This window comes from Oncorhynchus keta, chromosome 5 (genome assembly GCF_023373465.1).
Source record: "Oncorhynchus keta strain PuntledgeMale-10-30-2019 chromosome 5, Oket_V2, whole genome shotgun sequence".
NCBI lineage: Eukaryota > Metazoa > Chordata > Actinopteri > Salmoniformes > Salmonidae > Oncorhynchus > Oncorhynchus keta.
Window position 1 is genome coordinate 6930533 of NC_068425.1, and position 27298 is coordinate 6957830.

At 46.9% G+C, this 27298-nt stretch overlaps 1 protein-coding gene and 2 long non-coding RNA genes across 5 annotated transcripts in view; 1 reads left to right on the plus strand and 2 right to left on the minus strand.

The window, feature by feature from the left end:
- LOC127929994 (uncharacterized) overlaps positions 1-22990 on the plus strand; it is a 30044-nt gene extending 7054 nt beyond the window's left edge. Inside the window, exons 2-3 of the long non-coding RNA XR_008136456.1 lie at positions 10526-10606; positions 22746-22990. This is a non-coding gene — a long non-coding RNA (uncharacterized LOC127929994). The remainder of the gene's footprint in view (positions 1-10525; positions 10607-22745) is intronic.
- LOC127929989 (interferon a3-like) lies at positions 2142-27105 on the minus strand. Of its 3 annotated transcripts, none has more exons than XM_052518595.1 (5): positions 26120-27105; positions 3482-3553; positions 2851-3003; positions 2611-2709; positions 2142-2493 (listed from the first exon to the last, which is right to left on the minus strand). In XM_052518595.1, exons 1-5 carry the CDS (start codon positions 26285-26287, stop codon positions 2407-2409), a joined length of 579 nt encoding a protein of 192 aa, XP_052374555.1. In that variant the 5' UTR covers positions 26288-27105; the 3' UTR covers positions 2142-2406. The 3 variants fall into 3 exon arrangements, with proteins under 3 accessions (XP_052374555.1, XP_052374556.1, XP_052374554.1); XM_052518596.1 differs by lacking the exon at positions 26120-27105 and adding an exon at positions 15211-15805; XM_052518594.1 differs by lacking the exon at positions 26120-27105 and having other exon boundaries at positions 3482-4040.
- LOC118384402 (uncharacterized) lies at positions 15924-17181 on the minus strand. The gene is made up of 3 exons (XR_004825829.2): positions 16786-17181; positions 16520-16607; positions 15924-16358 (listed from the first exon to the last, which is right to left on the minus strand). It is a non-coding gene; the product is annotated as an uncharacterized LOC118384402 (long non-coding RNA).
- Positions 27106-27298: the final 193 nt, after the last annotated feature.

Below are 27298 nucleotides of genomic sequence, written 5' to 3' on the forward strand. Positions count from 1 at the left end.
TTTTTTTTTTTTACACGGGGAAAATGAAAAATAATATGTGACAAAAGTACCTTGGTATAGGCTACGATATCAGGGATATTTTCCCTACAGAGTCAATCTTTTTGACAGGGCTATTCTATCTTTTTACATTTTTTTATAAATAAAATATTTTATGGGGTAGATCAGCTTTAATATTGCAGATAGATTGTAGCTTCCATCAATGTATTTGTCTGCATCACTTCCAATCGCCCGTGTGTGTGTGTGTGTGTGTGTGTGTGTGTGTGTGTGTGTGTGTGTGTGTGTGTGTGTGTGTGTGTGTGTGTGTGTGTGATAGTGCTATGCACGTTTTTGACTATGCAAGTCAAATCTTGGCATTGGTTCATTTCTCCCCTTTTCTATATAATATTGGGATTAATCCATAGTATTCAAATCCTGTTCAACTGTAAAGATCATATACTTTAGGGAAGTGGTCACCAAAACTGTCTGCGGTCCTGGAGACCAGCAGGAGAAGGTGCAGGCTTTTGTTCCAACCCAGTTCGAAAACACCTGTTCCATCAGGGTCTTGATAAAATGTCATGGGTGGAATCATATTGAAATGTCATGTTATAGGCTGAAATTAAAGATGTAGCCTAATTATTCTGCTGCATTTATTCACTCCAACTCTCTGAGATGCTTTATAAATACGGGCCTTCGTGTTATTCTATATAGCCTTAATAGGACCAGCCATGAGGATTCATAATAGTAACACTTGAAACGTGATACCAAAGAGTCAGAGAGCTATATTTCCCATCACATATAGTTTTACAAATTTAAGTTAAGGGTTTAGGGGAATTGGTACCCTAGTAAGCAGGACAATAACAGTAGCAACAGGGCTACGGCCACAACACAGAACCACTGGTAGAATCTTTGCCGTGTGACTATGTTCAAAGTGTTGAAGTCGCTGACGTCTTCATGGGTTTTTGCGCTAGTAGTGATACCTGTCAATGGTGCTGAAACGTCTTCTTACGTCACATGACACGCCTGTGTTGGACGCATTTTCGCAAGTTGTGCAATGTCATCAGTTCCAGTCTTCTCCCCAGTAATCATAGACACCTTTGGCCGACATATCGAATTGGGAATATGTAGTGTTTCCTCTGCAGCAATTCGACCATTAAGGACTGACTCTAGCAGTCTCCCCTGAACACTTGATGTTGAGATGTGTCTGTTACTTGAACTCTGTGAAGCATTTATTTGGGCTGCAATTTCTGAAGCTGGTACCTCTAATGAACTTCTCCTCTGCAGCAGATGTAACTCTGTGTCTTTCTTTCCTGTGGCTGTCCTCATGAGAGCCAGTTTCATCATAGCGCTTGATGGTTTTTGCAACTGCACTTGAATAAACATTCAATGTTCTTGAAATTTCCCGCATTGACTGACATTTATCTCTTAAAGTAATGATGGACTGTCACTTCTCTTTGCTTATTTGAGCTGTTCCTGACAGAAATATGGACTTGGTATTTTAGCAAATAGTGCTATCTTTTGTATACCACCCCTACCTTGTCACGACACAACTGATTGGCTAAAATACATTAAGAAGGAAAGACATTCCACGAATTAACTTTGAACAAGGACCACCTGTTAATTGAAATACATTCCAGGTGACTACCTCCTGAAGCTGGTTCAGAGAATGCCAAGAGTGTGCAAAGCTGACATCCAAGCTGGGTGTATACTTTGAAGAATTTCAAATATAACATAGATGTGTATTTGTTTAACAATTTTTTGGTTACTACATGATTCCATATGTGTTATTTCATAGTGTTGATGTCTTCACTATTATTCTGCAATGTAGAAAATAGTAAAGATAAAGAAAAACCCTGAGGTGTGTCCAAACTTTTGACTGGTACTGTGTATATATACTCCGGACTCCGACATATTTCTATGTTTCTTATGTCCATTCATTTTCTTTTAGATTTGTGTGTATTGTTTTGTATTGTCAGATATTACTGCAGTGGTAGAGCTAGAAAAACAAGCATATAGCTACAGCCGTTAAAACATCTGCTAAATGTGTGTATGCGATAAATTACAATTGAGTTGATTAAAAAAGATTACAGCTGTAAAGGACACATTTATTTAATTATAATATATTTCATTATTACAATAACAAACATTTCCTATCAGGTTGCAATAATAAATACAGTCTGCAATGGCCTTCATGAATACAAAAAAAATGCACGGAAACATTGATACATTAGGCTATGTATAGCCTAAGTCAATCACATCATTATTCAGAATGAAAAAATGATTTAATCCTCGGAGTTGTGAATACATGACTACAAAATAAATTAATACGTTAAAAAAACAAACGAGTAAACATGTAAAAAAATAGTTAGAAATATGAATAGATAAATAGATATATAAATAACAAATATGTACACAACACACACATAACGCTCATTGGCTACTTAATGTTGTGTCTAGTCTTTGGAGGTGTGCCAGCACCACTGTCCTTATGTCTTCCCAGCCGCTTGCGCTGTAATCCTGCATAAATGAAATACACTTGTTAAGATTTGAGAATAGACACATGTTGTATCATCACATAAATACATCCAGATTTGGTGAATGTACTCTCTTTGTAAGACAAATGGATCAACCTACCTCGCGTTTCAAGTAATGCTTCAGGAACTTGAAGTGAAGGCTCATCTTTTTGTTCACTCTGTTGACAGATTTTGATAGTCTAGTTTTCATAGCCTTTACCTGTTAGGATAAATAACAAATCATTCATTTAATATTATGTTTTGAATAACATGTAACTACTTATATTATAATCAAGAAGGATAGTATAATGTTTTCCTTTTGCATTAATGTTTTAAGAGGCGAAAATCACAAATGACATACGCATTGATCCAGCTCCGAGGTCTGGCGATAGAGGTCATTCATAAACTTGTCAACTCCTTTCTGGTCCCAGGCGGTGGACTCATATTTACCACTGCTATACAATTTCTTTATAGCGTTCAGAGTATGCGAAATGAAGGCAATCTGTTCGTCAGCCTAGAAGAAGAGTGATTTGAATTAGTGTATGCCTTATGAATTGATGGAAAATAACAAAAACATTATAGCAATTTTGTAAATTCGTTATAACCTAATTATATACAGCGCATTCGGAAAGTGTTCAGAACACTTAACTATCTGTACATTTTGTTACGTTACAGCCTTATTTTCAAATTTAATAAATATGATTTCATTCATCAATCTACACACAATAACCCATAACGACCAAGCCAAAACATGTTTTTCGACATTTTCGCTAATTTCTGACAATCAAAAACTGTTTTTGCTTCTTCATTATGGGATATTGTGTGTACATTGATGATGATTTTTATTTATTTTCAATCAATTTTAGAAATGGTCTGTAACATAACAAAATGTGGAAAAAAAAGGTCTGAATACTTCCCAATTCAGTGTTTAATCCACTCTTAGAAAAAAACGTTTGGGATTGTACGAAACATTTTTTATGCATATTTATTACCTTGAATTTATTGACTTGTCTGTATTGTTTGTCAGGGAAAGTGATCTGAGGTCCTCGAGAGACTTCATGACCCTGAGATGCCCAAAAATATAAACAAAATATTGCATCGTTATTACTGTACAAAAAGGAGTCAGGTCGTTTAAATGAAACATAGCAGCTCATGAAATGTTGAAAAGAAGACAAGAGCTCAATGACCAGGAACAAGTGAATAAACATGACCCTATATCCTACCATTTTCTTAAGCATCGTTATGGTGTTGTTGCTGAACACTTGGAACATGCTCGGAGACCGAGGCAGTGTCTTCATCCATGTGCATCCGATGGTTTTATTCCAGGTGCAAATCGTCATGACCAAGCACATCCAAAAGCTGATTGAACCCATTTTAGCGTAGGTCTACTGTAGTTCTCGGTCTGTCCGCAATCAACGTTGGTGCACTTCGGAAAGATAGACTACTTCGTATAATTCCGACAAAAAGGTAAGTTTTCCGGAACGGATAAAGAGATAAAGTGTTCTTCCTGACTGAACAATACCAGTTCTGCCACCCAAGTTCTGCCATTCTCCAACCTGTGTCGATCCTTTATACAACGAGTCTGCAAGGTATTCCAAAAGTGAAAGGTGGAAGTTCCTTACACTTTCATACCTGAGTGTTGTTGTACGTGTGGAGAAAAATGCACCAAAAGGACAGGTGCATCGCTCGAATAATTGTTACATCTTGAGCTATTTGCTATTTTATCATGACATTTTGACATTTCAACCAGGATAATTTTGATGAAAAAAAAAATAAACATGTGAATCTATCGGACTATGGGCATAAATAAATATCACCATGTAGAACACATTTAGTTTGGCCTTTCACTTCGAAAACCAAAGTATTTCATGTTTGAAAACGCAACACCTTTTCATTTGCACACAGAAACTTTGGTGTCAACTACGTTGTAACCACCTGCTTAAAGGGTAATTGTGGTTTGTGGACCCCAACTGTCTATGTAAAGATACAGATCAACCGTGTATGGGTTGTATGAATTAAACACTCAAAATGACTTTATTTCGTTTTAGAAACCGGTTTGGGTGGTCTGAAATATTTTGATAGACCCCCTTCTATATGCTCCCGGTTTTCAGAAAAAGACACTGGTAGCCTATGAAGTGCACAGGTAGTATTGACCTTAATAGTGCTTAAATTTGAGCCTATATTGCGGGGGCTTTTGAATCTGGGCCAATAGGAATGTGTGCGTACGATAGGTCTTTCACGTAGATAATATGTCAAAGTATTCAATAGTCTTGTCTTTAATGGACTTGTAAACACATATTTTATTTATTCCTCCAGTCATGTAAGTTGATGGGACCTCTGCATCTATTACCTTTCCTCCCCAGCGACTGAAGAGTATAGGCTTTGTTTTAAGAGCGATTGGTACTCTACATTGAACTATCATTCAAATTATAATAATGATTATGTTGCATAATATCCAGTATATACTTTATATTATGAATAACTATATGAATAAACCATTTTGTACAGTGATATGATGCCACAGTCATATATATGACCTCTTGTCTAAAAGTCTATTCCTGTAACGCTTCAGGTGTCGTAGGTGTGTGGAGTCAAACGCAGGAGACAGTGAGTGCAAAGCTGTGCGTCTTTAATAGCACCAACGCACCACAGGATGCTCACAATAGTAACGGCCCCAAACACAGGGAATGAGAATGTACAACGGAAACGTAAACGACCAGGCACTAACACGTACCTCTACAACAGAGCCGAAGGTTACACTGAAATAATCCCGCACAACAACCAGGCGGGCCGGCTGTCTAATAAAGACAAACTAATTACCTAATTACACATGAACAGGTGCTACCACTAAACATACAAGGAGGAGAGGAAAAACAATCAGTGGCAGCTAATAGGCCGGTGATGACGACCGCCGAGCGCCACCCGCCCGGGAAGGGGAAACACCCTCGGTCGGACTCGTGACAGTACCCCCTCCTGACGCGCGCTCCCGCAGCGCGCGACACCGGCCTCGAGGTCGCCCCGGAGGACGAGGTGCAGGGCGATCCGGATGGAGGCGATGGAAATCCCTCAACATGGATGGATCCAAGATGTCCCTCACTGGTACCCAGCACCTCTCCTCCGGACCGTGCCCCTCCCAGTCCACGAGGTACTGCAGGCCCCTCACCCGGCGTCTTGAGTCCAGAATGGCCCGGATCGTGTACGCCGGGGTCCCCTCGATGTCCAGAGGGGGGAGGGACCTCCGGTACCTCACTGTCCTGCAGGGACCAGCTACCACCGGCCTGAGGAGAGACACATGAAACGAGGGGTTAATACGATAATAGGAAGGAGTTGTAATCGATAACACACCTCGTTTATTCTCCTCAGGACTTTAAAGGGCCCTACACACTGCGGACCCAGCTTCCGGCAGGGCAAGCGGAGAGGTAGGTTTCGGGTCGAGAGCCAGACCCTGTCCCCCGGTACAAACACGGGGCCTCACTGCGGTGGCGGTCAGCACTCCTCTTCTGCCGTCCACTCGCTTGTCGTGGAGATTCCTGGACGGCCCTCCAGGTCTCCTTGGAGCGCTGTACCCATTCCTCCACCGCAGGAGCCTCGGTCTGGCTCGGATGCCATGGTGCCAGGACCGGCTGGTATCCCAACACACACTGAAAAGGGGACACGTTAGTAGAGGAGTGGCGTAGTGAGTTCTGAGCCATTTCAGCCCAGGGAATGTATCGTGCCCACTCCCTGGCCGATCCTGGCAATACGACCGCAGAAACCTACCCACCTCCTGGTTCATTCTCTCCACCTGCCCATTACTCTCGGGTGATAACCGGAGGTCAGGCTGACAGAGACCCCCAGCGTTCCATGAACGCTCTCCATACCCGAGACGTGAATTGGGGGCCCCGATCAGAAACGATGTCCTCCGGCACCCCGTAGTGCCGAAAGACATGGGTAAATAATGCCTCCGCAGTCTGCAGGGCTGTAGGGATACCGGGCAACGGGAGGAGACGGCAGGACTTAGAAAACCGATCCACAATCACTAGAACCGCGGTGTTCCCCTGAGACGGCGGAAGATCGGTCAGGAAATCTATGGACAGATGTCACCATGTCCAGTGGGACCGTGGTCTCCCCGACCATCCCTGACCCTAATGGCCGGCTATCTAGGGAGTGCACGGGGAAAGGAGAATCTATCGGCACCAGCGGAACCCCTAACTTAAGGGCGAGTCTGCGATCCATAAAGTTCCCAGCTGCGCCTGAATCGACTAGCGCCCTATGCTGGGAAGAGGGAAAAAGTGAAGGAAAGAGATTAAGACAAACATATGGCCAACAAGGGATTCTGGGTGAGTCTGATGCTGACTCACCTGGGGTGACCGAGAAGCGTTCCGCCTGCCATCTCTACTCCCAGACGGACCCCCCAGCACCGATCAGACGTGTGTCCTCTCCGACCACAGTTGGTGCAGGAAGGCCTCCTCCTCCGGTACCCCTCGGCGCAGCCCCTCCCAACTCCATCGGAATGGGAGCGGAGGGGCTGGGTGGTGGAACGCACAGGACCCTCTCTGAACGCCCGCGGGCAGCCAGCAGGTGTCCAGTCGAATGGACATGTCAATCAGCTGATCCAGTGACAGAGTGGTGTCCCGACAAGCTAACTCCCGGCGGACGTCCTCTCGGAGACTACACCTGTAGTGGTCCATAAGGGCCCTGTCGTTCCACCCAGATCCGGCTGCCAAGGTCCGGAACTCCAGCGCGCGTAATCCTGGGCGCTCCTCCTCTCCTGCCTGAGATGAAAAGTCGTTCTCCCACCGCTCGGCCGTCTAGAGGGTGATCAAACACGGCACGGAAGCGGCAGGAAAACTCTGGGTAGTGCTCCCGCTGAGTCTGGGCCATTCCAGACTGCGTTCGCCCACTCCAGAGCACGACCCGTGAGGCAGGAGATGAGGACACTCACCCTCTCCGCTCCTGAGGGAGTGGGTCTAACGGTGGCCAGGTATAGCTCCAGCTGAAGCAGAAACCCCTGGCAACCCGCCGCCGCTCCATCATAAGCCCTCAGTAGCGTCAGACGGAGGGTGCTGGAGTCGAGTGATGGGGAGTCCGGAGCCGGGGGTGCCGAAGGTGGAGAGAGGAGACCACTCCTCTCCCATCGGTCCGTTCTCTCCATCACTTGATCCATCGCGGATCCGATCCGATGGAGAACGGTGGTGTGGTGGAGAACCCGTTCCTCCATCGATGGGAGAGGGTTGGCTGCTGCTCCTGCTGACTCCATTCAATTTGATTAGGTGCGGGATTCTGTAACGCTTCAGGTGTCGTAGGTGTGTGGAGTCAAACGCAGGAGACAGTGAGTGCAAAGCTGTGCGTCTTTAATAGCACCAACGCACCACAGGATGCTCACAATAGTAACGGCCCCAAACACAGGGAATGAGAATGTACAACGGAAACGTAACGACCAGGCACTAACACGTACCTCTACAACAGAGCCGAAGGTTACACTGAAATAATCCCGCACACAACCAGGCGGGCCGGCTGTCTAATAAAGACAAACTAATTACCTAATTACACATGAACAGGTGCTACCACTAAACATACAAGGAGGGAGAGGAAAAACAATCAGTGGCAGCTAATAGGCCGGTGATGACGGCCGCCGAGCGCCACCCGCCCGGAAGGGGAAACACCTCGGTGGACTCGTGACAATTCCCAAGGAGATTATTGTTTTTTCATTGGAAACAGGAGACAAAGGGCTGTGAGACAGAGGTTTAGTCCTAGACACATGAAACGTGGAATGTATACGGAGGGTGCGTGGAAACAGGAGACGGACAGCAGAGGGCTAAGGATTTTAGAGATGTGGAAAGGGGCGATGAAACGGGGGTAAAGTTCATGAGACTCCACCTGGAGGGGCTGGTCCCTTCTGCACGAGCCGATAGCGGGGATCAGCAGTCCGTAGGCGATCTCGTAGTTCGCCCGATACCTAGATGTGGTCTTCCAGGTACTCCGGGCTCTCTTCGAGGTACTCCGGGCTCTCTTCCAGGTACTCCGGGCTCTCTTCCAGGTACTCCGGGCTCTCTTCCAGGTACTCCGGGCTCTCTTCCAGGTACTCCGGGCTCTCTTCCAGGTACGGCAACAGCGGCGGACGAACATCGGGGCAGAGGGTATGCTAACTTCTTCCTCTTGCTCAGGAAAGAGCGGGGGCTGATATCCCAAGTAACACTTGAAGGGCGATTAGGGAAGAATGTACGGGCGTATTCCACCCACACAAGTTGCTGGATCCAGGTGGTGGCGTTGGCAGAGGCGAGGCAATGAAAAGCCGTCTCCAAGTCCTGACTGGCTCGCTCCGACTGACCGTTAGTTTAGGGGTTAAAACCAGAGGACAGGCTGTCACGAGACCAAATGAGGGTGCAGAATGCCTTCCAGAACTGAGGACCACGATTGGAGACCAAGTCAACCGGAAGTCCATGGATATGGAAGAAGTGCTGCAGCATGAGCTGAGCCGTCTCCTTGGCTGAGCGTAACTTGGGAAGGGGAATAAAATGGGTGGATAGAAGACTTATCCACCACTGTCAGGATCGTGGTAATGCCATCTGATAGAGAAAGACCAGTAACAATTTTTAATTTTTAAAAAATGTCACCTTTATTTAACCAGGTAGGCTAGTTGAGAACAAGTTCTCATTTGCAACTGCGACCTGGCCAAGATAAAGCATAGCAGTGTGAACAGACAACACAGAGTTACACATGGAGTAAACAATTAACAAGTCAATAACACAGTAGAAAAAAGGGGGAGTCTATATACATTGTGTGCAAAAGGCATAAGGAGGTATGCGAATAATTACAATTTTGCAGATTAACACTGGAGTGATAAATGATCAGATGGTCATGTACAGGTAGAGATATTGGTGTGCAAAGAGCAGAAAAGTAAATAAATAAAAACAGTATGGGGATGAGGTAGGTGAAAATGGGTGGGCTATTTACCAATAGACTTTGTACAGCTGCTGCGATCGGTTAGCTGCTCAGATAGCAGATGTTTGAAGTTGGTGAGGGAGATAAAGTCTCCAACTTCAGCGATTTTGCAAGTCGTTCCAGTCACAGGCAGCAGAGAACTGGAACGAAAAGGCGGCCAAATGAGGTGTTGGCTTTAGGGATGTGACCAGTGAACTGAGATAAGGCGGAGCTTTACCTAGCATGGACTTGTAGATGACCTGGAGCCAGTGGGGTCTGGCGACGAATATGTGCGAGGGCCAGCCGACTAGAGCATACAAGTCGCAGTGGTGGGTGGTATAAGGTGCTTTAGTGACAAAACAGATGGCACTGTGATAAACTGCATCCCGTTTGCTGAGTAGAGTGTTGGAAGCAATTTTGTAGATGACATCGCCAAGTCGAGGATCGGTAGGATAGTCAGTTTTACTAGGGTAAGTTTGGCGGGCGTGAGTGAAGGAGGCTTTGTTGCGGAATAGAAAGCCGACACTTGATTTGATTTTCAATTGGAGATGTTTGATATGAGTCTGGAAGGAGAGTTTACAGTCTAGCCAGACACCTAGGTACTTATAGATGTCCACATATTCAGGTCGGAACCATCCAGGGTGGTGATGCTGGTCAGGCGTGCGGGTGCAGGCAGCGAACGGTTGAAAAGCATGCATTTGGTTTTACTAGCGTTTAAGAGCAGTTGAAGGCCACGGAAGGAGTGTTGTATGGCATTGAAGCTCGTTTGGAGGTTAGATAGCACAGTGTCCAGGACGGGCCGGAAGTATATAGAATGGTGTCGTCTGCGTAGAGGTGGATCAGGGAATCGCCCGCAGCAAGAGCAACATCATTGATATATACAGAGAAAAGAGTCGGCCCGAGAATTGAACCCTGTGGCACCCCCATAGAGACTGCCAGAGGACCGGACAGCATGCCCTCCGATTTGACACACTGAACTCTGTCTGCAAAGTAATTGGTGAACCAGGCAAGGCAGTCATCCGAAAAACCGAGGCTACTGAGTCTGCCGATAAGAATATGGTGATTGACAGAGTCGAAAGCCTTGGCAAGGTCGATGAAGACGGCTGCACAGTACTGTCTTTTATCGATGGTAGGTTATGATATCGTTCAGTACCTTGAGCGTGGCTGAGGTGCACCCGTGACCGGCTCGGAAACCAGACTGCATAGCGGAGAAGGTAATGTGGGATTCGAGATGGTCAGTGACCTGTTTGTTGACTTGGCTTTCGAAGACCTTAGAAAGGCAGGGCAGGATAGATATAGGTCTGTAACAGTTTGGGTCCAGGGTGTCTCCCCCTTTGAAGAGGGGATGACTGCGGCAGCTTTCTAATCCTTGGGGATCTCAGACGATATGAAAGAGAGGTTGAACAGGCTGGTAAATAGGGGTAATAGGGGTTGCGACAATGTCCAGAGAGAGATATGGGATGATGGGAGGTGAGAGGGAGTGCTTGAAGAAGGCCATCCGGAGCTTGCCGCGGAGTCTTATTTTGTGCACACAGCGCAGGCGCGACATCATGAACCATGGAAGGCCACCAAAAAGCGCCGGATGAAAGCCAGGGTTATTATTCACACAATTGGTTAATAATTATTTATTATTATTTATTTCTTGAATGCGGTCCAACTGTTTGCAAAAGTAGTGGTTCTCAGGATTTGAGAGCAACTTCCCCTATCTCTGTAATGTCAAAGGTTAGTGGAGAGTGAATATCAAACAATGATTAAACCTCAGATCCACAAATTAGCTTTTAAAGCATGTCTGCGAGATCTTTTAGATCAGATGAGGTGAATAAATAATCCCAAATCCCTGAATATCTTGAGTTCGGTCAAGTATGGTAATTCATCTCTGGACTGTGTATAATTGCAATCAGAAGCTTAAAATATCTCGCAATCCTTCCTAAATGAGCTGTGGAAGTGAATGGAAACTCACAAATGTCACTATGAGGATAAAGATTATTTTAAAATAGCTACAGTGTGTATTGGCTGAGCTGATAGAAAACTCTGCATGGATCAACACCATTGCCTTCACTCCACATTACAGGCCTGAATGACAAAGTGAAAAGTAGTAGACCTATTCAAAAATAACCCATTCTAAAACATCCATTTGGGTTGCAACATGGCAGTTAAGTAATATTGCAAGACAACATGACAAATTAATGAACTTTTGTGTCTAAATAATAAATGTTGTGGCAAATCCAACACAACACATCACAGAGTGAAACTGTTGGTATTTTCAAGTTTTACAGTGGCTGCATCTGTCACGTTCTGACCTTTATTTCCTTTGTTTTGTCATTATTTAGTATGGTCAGGGCGTGAGTTGGGGTGGGCAGTCAATGTTTGTTTTTCTATGATTTTGGGATTTCTATGTTTCGGCCTAGTATGGTTCTCAATCAGAGGCAGGTGTTGTTGGTTGACTCTGATTGAGAATCATACTTAGGTAGCCTGGGTTTCACTGTTTGTTTGGGGGTGTTTGTTTCCGTGTCTGTGTTTTTCACCACACGGTACTGTTTTGGGTTTCGTTCGGTCCACGTTTATTGTTTTTGTATTCAGTTGTGTTCATGTTGAGCATTTCTTATTAAAAGAACCATGGACACTTACGACGCCGCATATTGGTCCTCCTATCCTTCTCGCCTCTCCTCTTCAGACGAAGAGGAGGAAAACCTGACAGCATCATGTTATGGGTAGACTTGTCACCAGAAGGGACTGAGGAGTTTGTCGGGATCAAAATAAATATGAAAGAGCAAAAGCCAAGATGAAAATTAGAGGAAAACATGCCTTAGTTCTTTGAAGGCCTGACACTGGGTTAGCATTACATTTTCCGTGGGACAATTACACACATTTTAAGGCAAAAGACACACCAGAATGGCTTTCGAAGTGGTGTTTAGTGTTCCTCAGTGGTCAAGTTAAAGACAATGTATGAATACTGCTATCTATCAATAATTCCCAAACAAATTGACTGAGCTTGAGAAATTTGACAAACTCCATGAGCTCCAAAAGTTTTCGGACAGGACACGTTTGGTTGTTTTGGCTCTGTACTCCAGCACTTTGGATTTGAAATGATACATGACTATGAGGTTAATGTGCAGACTGTCAGCTTTCATTTGGTGGTATTTTCATCCATTTCGGTTTAACTGAAATTAATCCATTTTAGAATAAGGCTGTAACGTAACAACAGTTTCCGAACGTACTGTATATGTGTCACGACTTCCACCGAAGGTGGCTCCTCTCCCGGTTCACGCCGCGCTCGGCGCTCGTCGTCGCTGGACTACTAGCTGCCACCGATCCCTTCTCTTTTTGTTTGGTTTGTCTGGTTGTGCACCTGTGTCTAGTTTAGGTTATTAGTGGGGTATTTAATCTTGCCCTTCCCTCTTGGGTTTGTGCGGGAGTGTTTGTTAGCTGTCATTTGTTTGGGTTTGCGTTTGGGTTTGTTCTGTTGAACAGGTGTTTTTTCTGGACCGCGTTCCTGTTGTTTTTGTGGCTACTGTTGTGGTCCTGTTCCTGTTCTTTGGACTTGTAATAAACGCCCTTCCTTGTAATTCGCTCTCTCCTGCGCCTGACTCCACACCCACCTCTCCTAGGGAGATTTTGACAGAATCCTTCACCACAATCATGGAGTCAGCAGGAAGGACGCGCCCTCTCCGTCCATGGAGGAACGTGTCCTCTAGCATACAGCGGTGCTACACCGTCTGGGGCGGCCATGGATCCAGTGATGTCGAGAATTGAGAGATGGGAGAGGAGCGGCCTCCCTACCCCGTCTTCAGCCACTCTCCAGCCTGCACCACCACCTTCTCTGGCGCTGTCCGGCCCAGCGGGATTCGGCTTGCGCTCCCGAGGAGTACGATGGGATGGCTGCCGGGTGTAAGGGGTTCCTGCTCCAGCTGGATCTTTACCTGGCGACCGTTCACCCGACTCCCTCGGGAGAGGAGAGTGTCAACGTCCTCGTCTCCTGCCTTTCGGGCAAAGCCCTGGAGTCGGCCAACGCGGTCTGGGAGGGTCCAGACTCAGCGAGGGACCATTACCCAGAGGTCACCCGCCTCTGGTGATTGGCTGTGTCATCTGAGGCAGGAGACGGGGAGCGCACAGGACTTCACTCTGGAGTTCCTTACCCTGGCCGCCGGCGCAGGGTGGAATGACAGGGCCCTGATGGACACTATAAGTGTAGACTGCGAGAGGACGCCCACAGGGAGCTAGCTTGTCGAGACACCACCCTCACTCTGGACCAACTGATCGACATGTCCATCAGGCTGGACAACTTGCTGGCAGCTCGTGGGCATCCAAATAGGGTTCTGTTCATTCCACCGTCCAGCCCTCCCACTCCAACACCCATGGAGTTAGGGGGTGATGCAGCTAGGGCGACCGGAGGAGGAGCCTCCTGTAACGGCTGTCGTTGGTGGAAGACGGAGTAGACCAAAGCGCAGCGTGGTACGTGTTCATGATGCCTTTAATAAACTGAACACTGAATACAAACAAACAAAAGAATAAAGGAAAACCGAAATAGTCCCGTATGGTGAAAACACAAACGGAAAATAATCACCCACAAATCAAAATGGGAAAACAGGCTACCTAAGTCTTGCTCTCAATCAGAGACAACGATAGACAGCTGCCTCAGATTGAGAACCATACCAGGCCAAACACATAGAAAAAGAAAACCTCGACCTACGACATAGAATACCCACCCACATCACACCCTGACCAAACTAAAAATAGAAACATACAAAGCAATCTACGGTCAGAGCGTGAAACCTCCTCCTGCACCAGTTGTGGTCGGAGAGGGGGCAAACTTCTGACCGGTGTTGGAGGAGCTCGTCTGGGAGTCAAGAGGGCAGACAGAGCACTGCTCCGACACCTCAGGTGAGTCAGCACCAGGATCACCCGGAGCTCCCTGATGGTCATTTGTATGTGTTGATTTCCTTTCTTGAGTTTTCCCCTCATTCCCAGCATAAGGCGCTAGTAGATTCAGGCGCAGTGGGAAGTTTTATGGACCCCGGGTTTGCGCTTAAGTTAGGGATTCCCTTGGTTCAGATGGACCAACCCTTCCCCGTGCACGCCCTACATAGTCGACCATTAGGGTCAGGGCAGGTCAGAGAGGCCACGGTTCCACTGGACATGGTGACGAAGGGGGGTCATGAGGAGCGGATTAGTCTCTTCCTCATTGATTCTCCTGCGTTTCCACCGGTGCTGGGGATTCCCTGGTTGGCTTATCACAATCCTAAAATTTTGTGGAAACAGGGGGCTCATGAGGGATGGTCATATGAGTGCTCAGGTAGGTGTGTGGGAGTTTCCATCAGTGCGACGACGGTGGAGAGTCCAGACCAAGTCTCCACCATGCGGCTTCCCCCTGAATATGCCGATTTGGCTATCGCTAAATGTGAAAAGAGGTCGACCCAATTACCATATCATCGACGAGGGATTGTGCGATAAACCTCCAGGTGAACTCCACACTTCCCAGGAGTCACGTGTATCCCCTGTCACAGGACGAGATGGTGGCTATGGAGACATATGTCACCGAATCTCTGGGACAGGGGTACATTCGGCCCTTCACGTAACCCGCCTCCTTGAGTTAATTTTTTTGTGAAGAAGAAGGCTTGAGGTCTGCGTCCGTGTATAGACTACAGAGGTCTAAATTCCATTACAGTGGGGTTCAGTTACCCGCTACCTCTCATCGCATTGCGGCCGTGCGTAATTGGCTGACTCCGACCACAGTAAAGGAGGTGCAGCGGTTTTTAGGGTTTGACAATTACTACCGGAGGTTTATCCGGGGTTTTGGTTAGGTGGCTGCTCCCATTACCTCACTGCTGAAGGGGGGGCCTGTGCGTTTACGGTGGGCGGCGGAGGCGGACATGGTGTTTGGTCGTCTGAAGGCGTTGTTTACCGATGCTCCCGTATTGGCGCATCCTGACCCCTCTTTGGCATTCATAGTGGAGGTGGACGCGTCCGAGGCTGGTGTTGGCATCATGCTATCACAGTCCTTGGGCACGCCCCCGAAGCTTCGCCCCTGCACTTTCTTCTCTAGGAAGCTCAGTCCGGCAGAGCGAAACTATGATGTGGGGGACCGGGAGTAGCGGTAAAAGCTGGTGGTAAAAGCTCTGAAGGTGTGGAGACATTGGCTTGAGGGGGAGAAACACTCTTTTCTCATCTGGACTGACCACCGTAATCTGGAGTACATCTGGGCAGAGAGGAGACTGAATCCTTGTCAGGCAAGGTGGGCAATGTTTTTCACCAGCTTTTGTTTCACCATCTCTTACAGACCAGGTTCACTGACGCACTGTCCCGTCTCAACGATACCGAGGAGTGGTCCATCGATCCCACCCCCATACTTCCGACTTCTTGTCTGGTGGCACCGGTGGTATGGGAGGTGGACATGGAAATCGAGCAGGCTTCATGGTTAGGACCCACTCCAGCACAGTGTCCAGCTGGTCGGAGTATGTCCCACTTGGTGTTCGCGATAGATCGATCAGGTGGGCCCTGGCTACCCTCCTCTGGTCATCCGGGGATCGAGAGGACGTTGCAGCGTCTTAGGGGGAAGTACTGGTGGCCCACCTTGGCCAAAGACGTGAGGGTTTATGTTTCCTCCTGTTCGGTGTGTGCACCCAGTGTAAGGCTCCTAGACACCTGTCCAGAGGGAAGTTTACAGCCCCCCGTTCCACAGCGGCCTTAGTCACACCTGTCTGTGGACTTCCTCACCGATCTTCCTCCATCACAGGGGAACACCACGATCCTGGTCGTTGTGGATCGGTTATCTAAGTCCTGCCATCTCCTCCCTTTGCCCGGCTTTCCTGCGGCCCTACAAACTGCGGAGGCACTGTTTACACATGGCTTCCGGCACTACGGGGTGCCAGAGGAAAAAGTTTCTGATCTGGACCCATCTCTGCTAGGTGAGTTCCACCGCCTCCATCCGGATCGCCCTGCGCCTCGCCCTCCAGGTCGTCCTCGAGGCTGTAATTTCAGCCCTTTTACTATTTATTTTCAAATATAGACTAACAGTTTTCTAACACAGATGCTAAACATGAAACACATTACTATTTTGCTTGGTTGGTTGTTTTTGCTGTCCTTAGTACATGCATTCAGTCTCCTCTTACAGTGTGCTGATAACTCACCATCTGGTCCAGCAGGGAAAGGTATTCTGCGCTCAAGTGACCATAGTGGTGTGGGATCCAGTCACAGCAATGACACACGCTCTGCATACTGCAAATAATAAGAAAAATACACGTCCAACCCTGCATTGTATACATTGTAAATAGCAGTTTGTTTCGCTATTAGTTTTCCATATGAGTTTGAACATATTAATTGTGTTAATTAAGTAGTTTTTTCTGGAATTGGGAAAGGGAAAACTGTATGGAGAATTTCCCACCGATCAACCTACCGGAGGCGGGGACTTCCATTTTCCAGACTAGCGCATGCAGCAATTGGAATTCCATGGCTGCTCCTTCTCCTGGACGAAAAAAATCAAGTAAATCTCTACACATTCTCCTTGAAATCAGTTTAAATTATAATTGAACCACAAAATGAATTTATCCCTTTTAGTTATCGGCTAGACTATTACTATAGCGACTATAGGCTATTCGCGAGCTTTGCTTTCAACTGCTAATAACTTCGCTTGAACCGAAAAAAAATTCCGATAACAATATCGTCGAAGTCGAAATAAAACCCACACTTCTTAAGAAATATAGCCATATAAGACATTAATTTAGTGGTTTTCGATCAAAGTTAGTCCGAACAATTATTCCGTAGTCTTCTGCTGTTGCGCTACATCTGAAAAGTGAATGGGGAACGTCAGAGTCAATACCCACATCTCTCAACTTTCATTTTCATGATGACGTAACCAACTTTCACCTTACTGTTGTCAGCTGGGGGTGCAATGTTGACAAGCAACGACAACATATTTTGTTTGAACTTTCTATTTGTCGTTTTTTTTACACGGGGAAAATGAAAAATAATATGTGACAAAAGTACCTTGGTATAGGCTACGATATCAGGGATATTTTCCCTACAGAGTCAATCTTTTTGACAGGGCTATTCTAACTTTTTACATTTTTTATAAATAAAATATTTTATGGGGTAGATCAGCTTTAATATTGCAGATAGATTGTAGCTTCCATCAATGTACTTGTCTGCATCACTTCCAATCGCCCGTGTGTGTGTGTGTGTGTGTGTGTGTGTGTGTGTGTGTGTGTGTGTGTGTGTGTGTGTGTGTGTGTGTGTGTGTGTGTGTGTGTGTGTGTGTGTGTTTGTGTGTGTGTGTGTGTGTGTCATAGTGCTATGCACGTTTTTGACTATGCAAATCAAATCTTGGCATTGGTTCATTTCTCCCCTTTTCTATATAATATTGGGATTAATCCATAGTATTCAAATCCTGTTCAACTGTAAAGATCATATACTTTAGGGAAGTGGTCACCAAGACTGTCTGCATGGTCCTGGAGACCAGCAGGAGAAGGTGCAGGCTTTTGTTCCAACCCAGTTCGAAAACACCTGTTCCATCAGGGTCTTGATAAAATGTCATGGGTGGAATCATATTGAAATGTCATGTTATAGGCTGAAATTAAAGATGTAGCCTAATTATTCTGCTGCATTTATTCACTCCAACTCTCTGAGATGCTTTATAAATACGGGCCTTGGTGTTATTCTATATAGCCTTAATAGGACCAGCCATGAGGATTCATAATAGTGACACTTGAAACGTGATACCAAAGAGTCAGAGAGCTATATTTCCCATCACATATAGTTTTACAAATTTAAGTTAAGGGTTTAGGGAATTGGTACCCTAGTAAGCAGGACAATAACAGTAGCAACAGGGCTACGCCACAACACAGAACCACTGGTAGAATCTTTGCCGTGTGACTATGTTCAAAGTGTTGAAGTCGCTGACGTCTTCATGGGTTTTTGCGCTAGTAGTGATACCTGTCAATGGTGCTGAAACGTCTTCTTACGTCACATGACACGCCTGTGTTGGACGCATTTTCGCAAGTTGTGCAATGTCATCAGTTCCAGTCTTCTCCCCAGTAATCATAGACACCTTTGGCCGACATATCGAATTGGGAATATGTAGTGTTTCCTCTGCAGCAATTCGACCATTAAGGACTGACTCTAGCAGTCTCCCCTGAACACTTGATGTTGAGATGTGTCTGTTACTTGAACTCTGTGAAGCATTTATTTGGGCTGCAATTTCTGAAGCTGGTACCTCTAATGAACTTCTCCTCTGCAGCAGATGTAACTATGTGTCTTCCTTTCCTGTGGTTGTCCTCATGAGAGCCAGTTTCATCATAGCGCTTGATGGTTTTTGCAACTGCACAAAATGTGGAAAATGTGAAGGGGTCTGAATACTTCCCGAATTCAGTGTTTAATCCACTCTTAGAAAAAAAAGTTATGGATAGTACGAAACATTTTTTATGCATATTTCTTACCTTGAAATTATTGACTTGTCTGTATTGTTTGTCAGGGAAAGTGATCTGAGGTCCTCGAGAGACTTCATGACCCTGAGATGCCAAAAAATATAAACAAAATATTGCATCGTTATTACTGTACAAAAAGGAGTCAGGTCATTTAAATGAAACATAGCAGCTCATGAAATGTTGAAAAGAAGACAAGAGCTCAATGACCAGGAACAAGTGAATAAACATGACCCTATATCCTACCATTTTCTTAAGCATCGTTATGGTGTTGTTGCTGAACACTTGGAACATGCTCGGAGACCGAGGCAGTGTCTTCATCCATGTGCATCCGATGGTTTTATTCCAGGTGCAAATCGTCATGACCAAGCACATCCAAAAGCTGATTGAACCCATTTTAGCGTAGGTCTACTGTAGTTCTCGGTCTGTCCGCAATCAACGTTGGTGCACTTCGGAAAGATAGACTACTTAGTATAATTCCGACAAAAAGGTAAGTTTTCCGGAACGGATAAAGAGATAAAGTGTTCTTCCTGACTGAACAATACCAGTTCTGCCACCCAAGTTCTGCCATTCTCCAACCTGTGTCGATCCTTTATACAACGAGTCTGCAAGGTATTCCAAAAGTGAAAGGTGGAAGTTCCCTTACACTTTCATACCTGAGTGTTTTTGTACGTGTGGAGAAAATGCACCAAAAGGACAGGTGCATCGCTCGAATAATTGTTACATCTTGGGCTATTTGCTATATTATCATGACATTTTGACATTTCAACCAGGATAATTTTGATGAAAAAAAATAAACATGTGAATCTATCGGACTATGGGCATAAATAAATATCACCATGTAGAACACATGTAGTTTGGCCTTTCACTTCGAAAACCAAAGTATTTCATGTTTGAAAACGCAACACCTTTTCATTTGCACACAGAAACTTTGGTGTCAACTACGTTGTAACCACTTGCTTAAAGGGTAATTGTGGTTTGTGGACCCCAACTGTCTATGTAAAGATACAGATCAACCGTGTATGGGTTGTATGAATTAAACACTCAAAATGACGTTATTTCGTTTTAGAAACCGGTTTGGGTGGTCTGAAATATTTTGATAGACCCCCTTCTATATGCTCCCGGTTTTCAGAAAAAGACACTGGTAGCCTATGAAGTGCACAGGTAGTATTGACCTTAATAGTGCTTAAATTTGAGCCTATATTGCGGGGCTTTTGAATCTGGGCCAATAGGAATGTGTGCGTATGATAGGTCTTTCACGTAGATAATATGTCAAAGTATTCAAAAGTCTTGTCTTTAATGGACTTGTAAACACATATTTTATTTATTCCTCCAGTCATGTAAGTTGATGGGATCTCTGCATCTATTACCTTTCCTCCCCAGCGACTGAAGAGTATAGGCTTTGTTTTAAGAGCGATTGGTACTCTACACTGAACTATCATTCAAATTATAATAATGATTATGTTGCATAATATCCAGTATATACTTTATATTATGAATAACTATATGAATAAACCATTTTGTACAGTGATATGATGCCACAGTCATATATATGACCTCTTGTCTAAAAGTCTATTCCCAAGGAGATTATTGTTTTTCATTGGAAACAGGAGACAAAGGGCTGTGAGACAGAGGTTTAGTCCTAGACACATGAAACGTGGAATGTATACGGAGGGTGCGTGGAAACAGGAGACGGACAGCAGAGGGGCTAAGGATTTTAGAGATGTGGAAAGGGGCGATGAAACGGGGGTAAAGTTCACGAGACTCCACCTGGAGGGGCTGGTCCCTTCTGCACGAGCCGATAGCGGGGATCAGCAGTCCGTAGGCGATTCGTAGTTCGCCGATACCTAGAGGTGGTCTTCCAGGTACTCCGGGCTCTCTTCCAGGTACGGCAACAGCGGAGGACGAACATCGGGGCAGAGGGTATGCTAACTTCTTCCTCTTGCTCAGGAAAGAGCGGGGGCTGATATCCCAAGTAACACTTGAAGGGCGATTAGGGAAGGGTGTTACGGGCGTATTCCACCCACACAAGTTGCTGGATCCAGGTGGTGGCGTTGGCAGAGGCGAGGCAATGAAAAGCCGTCTCCAAGTCCTGACTGGCTCGCTCCGACTGACTGTTAGTTTAGGGGTGAAAACCAGAGGACAGGCTGTCACGAGACCAAATGAGGGTGCAGAATGCCTTCCAGAACTGAGGACCACGATTGGAGACCAAGTCAACCGGAAGTCCATGGATATGGAAGAAGTGCTGCAGCATGAGCTGAGCCGTCTCCTTGGCTGAGGGTAACTTGGGAAGGGGAATAAAATGGGTGGATAGAAGACTTATCCACCACTGTCAGGATCGTGGTAATGCCATCTGATAGAGAAAGACCAGTAACAATTTTTAATTTTTAAAAATTTCACCTTTATTTAACCAGGTAGGCTAGTTGAGAACAAGTTCTCATTTGCAACTGCGACCTGGCCAAGATAAAGCATAGCAGTGTGAACAGACAACACAGAGTTACACATGGAGTAAACAATTAACAAGTCAATAACACAGTAGAAAAAGGGGGAGTCTATATACATTGTGTGCAAAAGGCATGAGGAGGTAGGCGAATAATTACAATTTTGCAGATTAACACTGGAGTGATAAATGATCAGATGGTCATGTACAGGTAGAGATATTGGTGTGCAAAAGAGCAGAAAAGTAAATAAATAAAAACAGTATGGGGATGAGGTAGGTGAAAATGGGTGGGCTATTTACCAATAGACTTTGTACAGCTGCTGCGATCGGTTAGCTGCTCAGATAGCAGATGTTTGAAGTTGGTGAGGGAGATAAAAGTCTCCAACTTCAGCGATTTTTGCAATTCGTTCCAGTCACAGGCAGCAGAGAACTGGAACGAAAGGCGGCCAAATGAGGTGTTGGCTTTAGGGATGTGACCAGTGAACTGAGATAAGGCGGAGCTTTACCTAGCATGGACTTGTAGATGACCTGGAGCCAGTGGGTCTGGCGACGAATATGTAGCGAGGGCCAGCCGACTAGAGCATACAAGTCGCAGTGGTGGGTGGTATAAGGTGCTTTAGTGACAAAACAGATGGCACTGTGATAAACTGCATCCCGTTTGCTGAGTAGAGTGTTGGAAGCAATTTTGTAGATGACATCGCCGAAGTCGAGGATCGGTAGGATAGTCAGTTTTACTAGGGTAAGTTTGGCGGCGTGAGTGAAGGAGGCTTTGTTGCGGAATAGAAAGCCGACTCTTGATTTGATTTTCAATTGGAGATGTTTGATATGAGTCTGGAAGGAGAGTTTACAGTCTAGCCAGACACCTAGGTACTTATAGATGTCCACATATTCAAGGTCGGAACCATCCAGGGTGGTGATGCTGGTCAGGCGTGCGGGTGCAGGCAGCGAACGGTTGAAAAGCATGCATTTGGTTTTACTAGCGTTTAAGAGCAGTTGAAGGCCACGGAAGGAGTGTTGTATGGCATTGAAGCTCGTTTGGAGGTTAGATAGCACAGTGTCCAAGGACGGGCCGGAAGTATATAGAATGGTGTCGTCTGCGTAGAGGTGGATCAGGGAATCGCCCGCAGCAAGAGCAACATCATTGATATATACAGAGAAAAGAGTCGGCCCGAGAATTGAACCCTGTGGCACCCCCGTAGAGACTGCCAGAGGACCGGACAGCATGCCCTCCGATTTGACACACTGAACTCTGTCTGCAAAGTAATTGGTGAACCAGGCAAGGCAGTCATCCGAAAAACCGAGGCTACTGAGTCTGCCGATAAGAATATGCCGATAAGAATATGGTGATTGACAGAGTCGAAAGCCTTGGCAAGGTCGATGAAGACGGCTGCACAGTACTGTCTTTTATCGATGGTGGTTATGATATCGTTCAGTACCTTGAGCGTGGCTGAGGTGCACCCGTGACCGGCTCGGAAACCAGACTGCACAGCGGAGAAGGTACGGTGGGATTCGAGATGGTCAGTGACCTGTTTGTTGACTTGGCTTTCGAAGACCTTAGAAAGGCAGGGCAGGATAGATATAGGTCTGTAACAGTTTGGGTCCAGGGTGTCTCCCCCTTTGAAGAGGGGGATGACTGCGGCAGCTTTCTAATCCTTGGGGATCTCAGACGATATGAAAGAGAGGTTGAACAGGCTGGTAAATAGGGGTAATAGGGGTTGCGACAATGTCCAGAGAGATATGGGATGATGGGCTTGAAGAGGGAGTGCTTGCGCAGGCGGCGACATCATGAACCATGGAAGGCCACCAAAAGCGCCGGATGAAAGCCAGGGTTATTATTCACACAATTGGTTAATAATTATTTATTATTATTTAACACTGGGTTAGCATTACATTTTTCCGTGGGACAATTACACACATTTTAAGGCAAAAGACACACCAGAATGGCTTTCGAAGTGGTGTTTAGTGTTCCTCAGTGGTCAAGTTAAAGACAATGTATGAATACTGCTATCTATCAATAATTCCCAAACAAATTGACTGAGCTTGAGAAATTTGACAAACTCCATGAGCTCCAAAAGTATTGGGACAGGACACGTTTGGTTGTTTTGGCTCTGTACTCCAGCACTTTGGATTTGAAATGATACATGACTATGAGGTTAATGTGCAGACTGTCAGCTTTCATTTGGTGGTATTTTCATCCATTTCGGTTTAACTGAAATTAATCAATTTTAGAATAAGGCTGTAACGTAACAACACTTTCCGAACGTACTGTATATGTGTCACGACTTCCACCGAAGGTGGCTCCTCTCCCGGTTCACGCCGCGCTCGGCGCTCGTCGTCGCTGGACTACTAGCTGCCACCGATCCCTTCTCTTTTTTGTTTGGTTTTGTCTGGTTGTGCACCTGTGTCTAGTTTAGGTTATTAGTGGGGTATTTAATCTCGCCCTTCCCTCTTGGGTTTGTGCGGGAGTGTTTGTTAGCTGTCATTTGTTTGGGTTGCGTTTTGGGTTTGTTCTGTTGAACAGGTGTTTTTTCTGGACCGCGTTCCTGTTGTTTTGTGGCTACTGTTGTGGTCCTGTTCCTGTTCTTTGGACTTGTAATAAACGCCCTTCCTTGTAATTCGCTCTCTCCTGCGCCTGACTCCACACCCACCTCTCCTAGGGAGATTTTGACAGAATCCTTCACCACAATCATGGAGTCAGCAGGAGAGGACGTGCCCTCTCCGTCCATGGAGGAACGTGTCCTCTAGCATACAGCGGTGCTACACCGTCTGGGGACGGCCATGGATCCAGTGATGTCGAGAATTGAGAGATGGGAGAGGAGCGGCCTCCCTACCCCGTCTTCAGCCACTCTCCAGCCTGCACCACCACCTTCTCTGGCGCTGTCCGGCCCCAGCGGGATTCGGCTCGCGCTCCCGAGGGAGTACGATGGGATGGCTGCCGGGTGTAAGGGTTCCTGCTCCAGCTGGATCTTTACCTGGCGACCGTTCACCCGACTCCCTCGGGAGAGGAGAGTGTCAACGTCCTCGTCTCCTGCCTTTCGGGCAAAGCCCTGGAGTCGGCCAACGCGGTCTGGGAGGGTCCAGACTCAGCGAGGGACCATTACCCAGAGGTCACCCGCCTCTGGTGATTGGCTGTGTCATCTGAGGCAGGAGACGGGGAGCGCACAGGACTTCACTCTGGAGTTCCTTACCCTGGCCGCCGGCGCAGGGTGGAATGACAGGGCCCTGATGGACACTATAAGTGTAGACTGCGAGAGGACGCCCACAGGGAGCTAGCTTGTCGAGACACCACCCTCACTCTGGACCAACTGATCGACATGTCCATCAGGCTGGACAACTTGCTGGCAGCTCGTGGGCATCCAAATAGGGTTCTGTTCATTCCACCGTCCAGCCCTCCCACTCCAACACCCATGGAGTTAGGGGGTGATGCAGCTAGGGCGACCGGAGGAGGAGCCTCCTGTAACGGCTGTCGTTGGTGGAAGACGGAGTAGACCAAAGCGCAGCGTGGTACGTGTTCATGAAGCCTTTAATAAACTGAACACTGAATACAAACAAACAAAAGAATAAAGGAAAACCGAAATAGTCCCGTATGGTCAAAACACTGAAACGGAAAATAATCACCCACAAATCAAAATGGGAAAACAGGCTACCTAAGTCTTGCTCTCAATCAGAGACAACGATAGACAGCTGCCTCAGATTGAGAACCATACCAGGCCAAACACATAGAAAAAGAAAACCTCGACCTACGACATAGAATACCCACCCACATCACACCCTGACCAAACTAAAAATAGAAACATACAAAGCAATCTACGGTCAGAGCGTGAAACCTCCTCCTGCACCAGTTGTGGTCGGAGAGGGCAAACTTCTGACCGGTGTTGGAGGAGCTCGTCTGGGAGTCAAGAGGGCAGACAGAGCACTGCTCCGACACCTCAGGTGAGTCAGCACCAGGATCACCCGGAGCTCCCTGATGGTCATTTGTATGTGTTGATTTCCTTTCTTGAGTTTTCCCCTCATTCCCAGCATAAGGCGCTAGTAGATTCAGGCGCAGTGGGAAGTTTTATGGACCCCGGGTTTGCGCTTAAGTTAGGGATTCCCTTGGTTCAGATGGACCAACCCTTCCCCGTCCACGCCCTACATAGTCGACCATTAGGGTCAGGGCTGGTCAGAGAGGCCACGGTTCCACTGGACATGGTGACGAAGGGGGGTCATGAGGAGCGGATTAGTCTCTTCCTCATTGATTCTCCTGCGTTTCCACCGGTGCTGGGGATTCCCTGGTTGGCTTATCACAATCCTAAAATTTTGTGGAAACAGGGGGCTCATGAGGGATGGTCATATGAGTGCTCAGGTAGGTGTGTGGGAGTTTCCATCAGTGCGACGACGGTGGAGAGTCCAGACCAAGTCTCCACCATGCGGCTTCCCCCTGAATATGCCGATTTGGCTATCGCTAAATGTGAAAAGAGGTCGACCCAATTACCATATCATCGACGAGGGGATTGTGCGATAAACCTCCAGGTGAACTCCACACTTCCCAGGAGTCATGTGTATCCCCTGTCACAGGACGAGATGGTGGCTATGGAGACATATGTCACCGAATCTCTGGGACAGGGGTACATTCGGCCCTCCACGTAACCCGCCTCCTTGAGTTAATTTTTTTGTGAAGAAGAAGGCTTGAGGTCTGCGTCCGTGTATAGACTACAGAGGTCTAAATTCCATTACAGTGGGGTTCAGTTACCCGCTACCTCTCATCGCATTGCGGCCGTGCGTAATTGGCTGACTCCGACCACAGTAAAGGAGGTGCAGCGGTTTTTAGGGTTTGACAATTACTACCGGAGGTTTATCTGGGGTTTTGGTTAGGTGGCTGCTCCCATTACCTCACTGCTGAAGGGGGGGCCTGTGCGTTTACGGTGGGCGGCGGAGGCGGACATGGTGTTTGGTCGTCTGAAGGCGTTGTTTACCGATGCTCCCGTATTGGCGCATCCTGACCCCTCTTTGGCATTCATAGTGGAGGTGGACGCGTCCGAGGCTGGTGTTGGCATCATGCTATCACAGTCCTTGGGCACGCCCCCGAAGCTTCGCCCCTGCACTTTCTTCTCTAGGAAGCTCAGTCCGGCAGAGCGAAACTATGATGTGGGGGACCGGGAGTAGCGGTAAAAGCTGGTGGTAAAAGCTCTGAAGGTGTGGAGACATTGGCTTGAGGGGGAGAAACACTCTTTTCTCATCTGGACTGACCACCGTAATCTGGAGTACATCTGGGCAGAGAGGAGACTGAATCCTTGTCAGGCAAGGTGGGCAATGTTTTTCACCAGCTTTTGTTTCACCATCTCTTACAGACCAGGTTCACTGACGCACTGTCCCGTCTCAACGATACCGAGGAGTGGTCCATCGATCCCACCCCCATACTTCCGACTTCTTGTCTGGTGGCACCGGTGGTATGGGAGGTGGACATGGAAATCGAGCAGGCTTCATGGTTAGGACCCACTCCAGCACAGTGTCCAGCTGGTCGGAGGTATGTCCCACTTGGTGTTCGCGATAGATCGATCAGGTGGGCCCACAAGCTACCCTCCTCTGGTCATCCGGGGATCGAGAGGACGTTGCAGCGTCTTAGGGGGAAGTACTGGTGGCCCACCTTGGCCAAAGACGTGAGGGTTTATGTTTTCTCCTGTTCGGTGTGTGCGCCCAGTGTAAGGCTCCTAGACACATGTCCAGAGGGAAGTTTACAGCCCCCCGTTCCACAGCGGCCTTGGTCACACCTGTCTGTGGACTTCCTCACCGATCTTCCTCCATCACAGGGGAACACCACGATCCTGGTCGTTGTGGATCGGTTATCTAAGTCCTGCCATCTCCTCCCTTTGCCCGGCTTTCCTGCGGCCCTACAAACTGCGGAGGCACTGTTTACACATGGCTTCCGGCACTACGGGTGCCAGAGGAAAAAGTTTCTGATCTGGACCCATCTCTGCTAGGTGAGTTCCACCGCCTCCATCCGGATCGCCCTGCGCCTCGCCCTCCAGGTCGTCCTCGAGGCTGTAATTTCAGCCCTTTTACTATTTATT

Coding starts and splice junctions, on each gene's coding strand:
- LOC127929989 (XM_052518594.1), bottom strand. CDS start 3,862: ATGGGTTCAATCAGCTTTTGGATGTGCTTGGTCATGACGATTTGCACC. Junction 3,004..3,481: donor GACAAGTCAATAAATTCAAG/GTAATAAATATG, acceptor CTCTTCTTCTAG/GCTGACGAACAGATTGCCTT. Junction 2,494..2,610: donor AGCATTACTTGAAACGCGAG/GTAGGTTGATCC, acceptor TCATTTATGCAG/GATTACAGCGCAAGCGGCTG.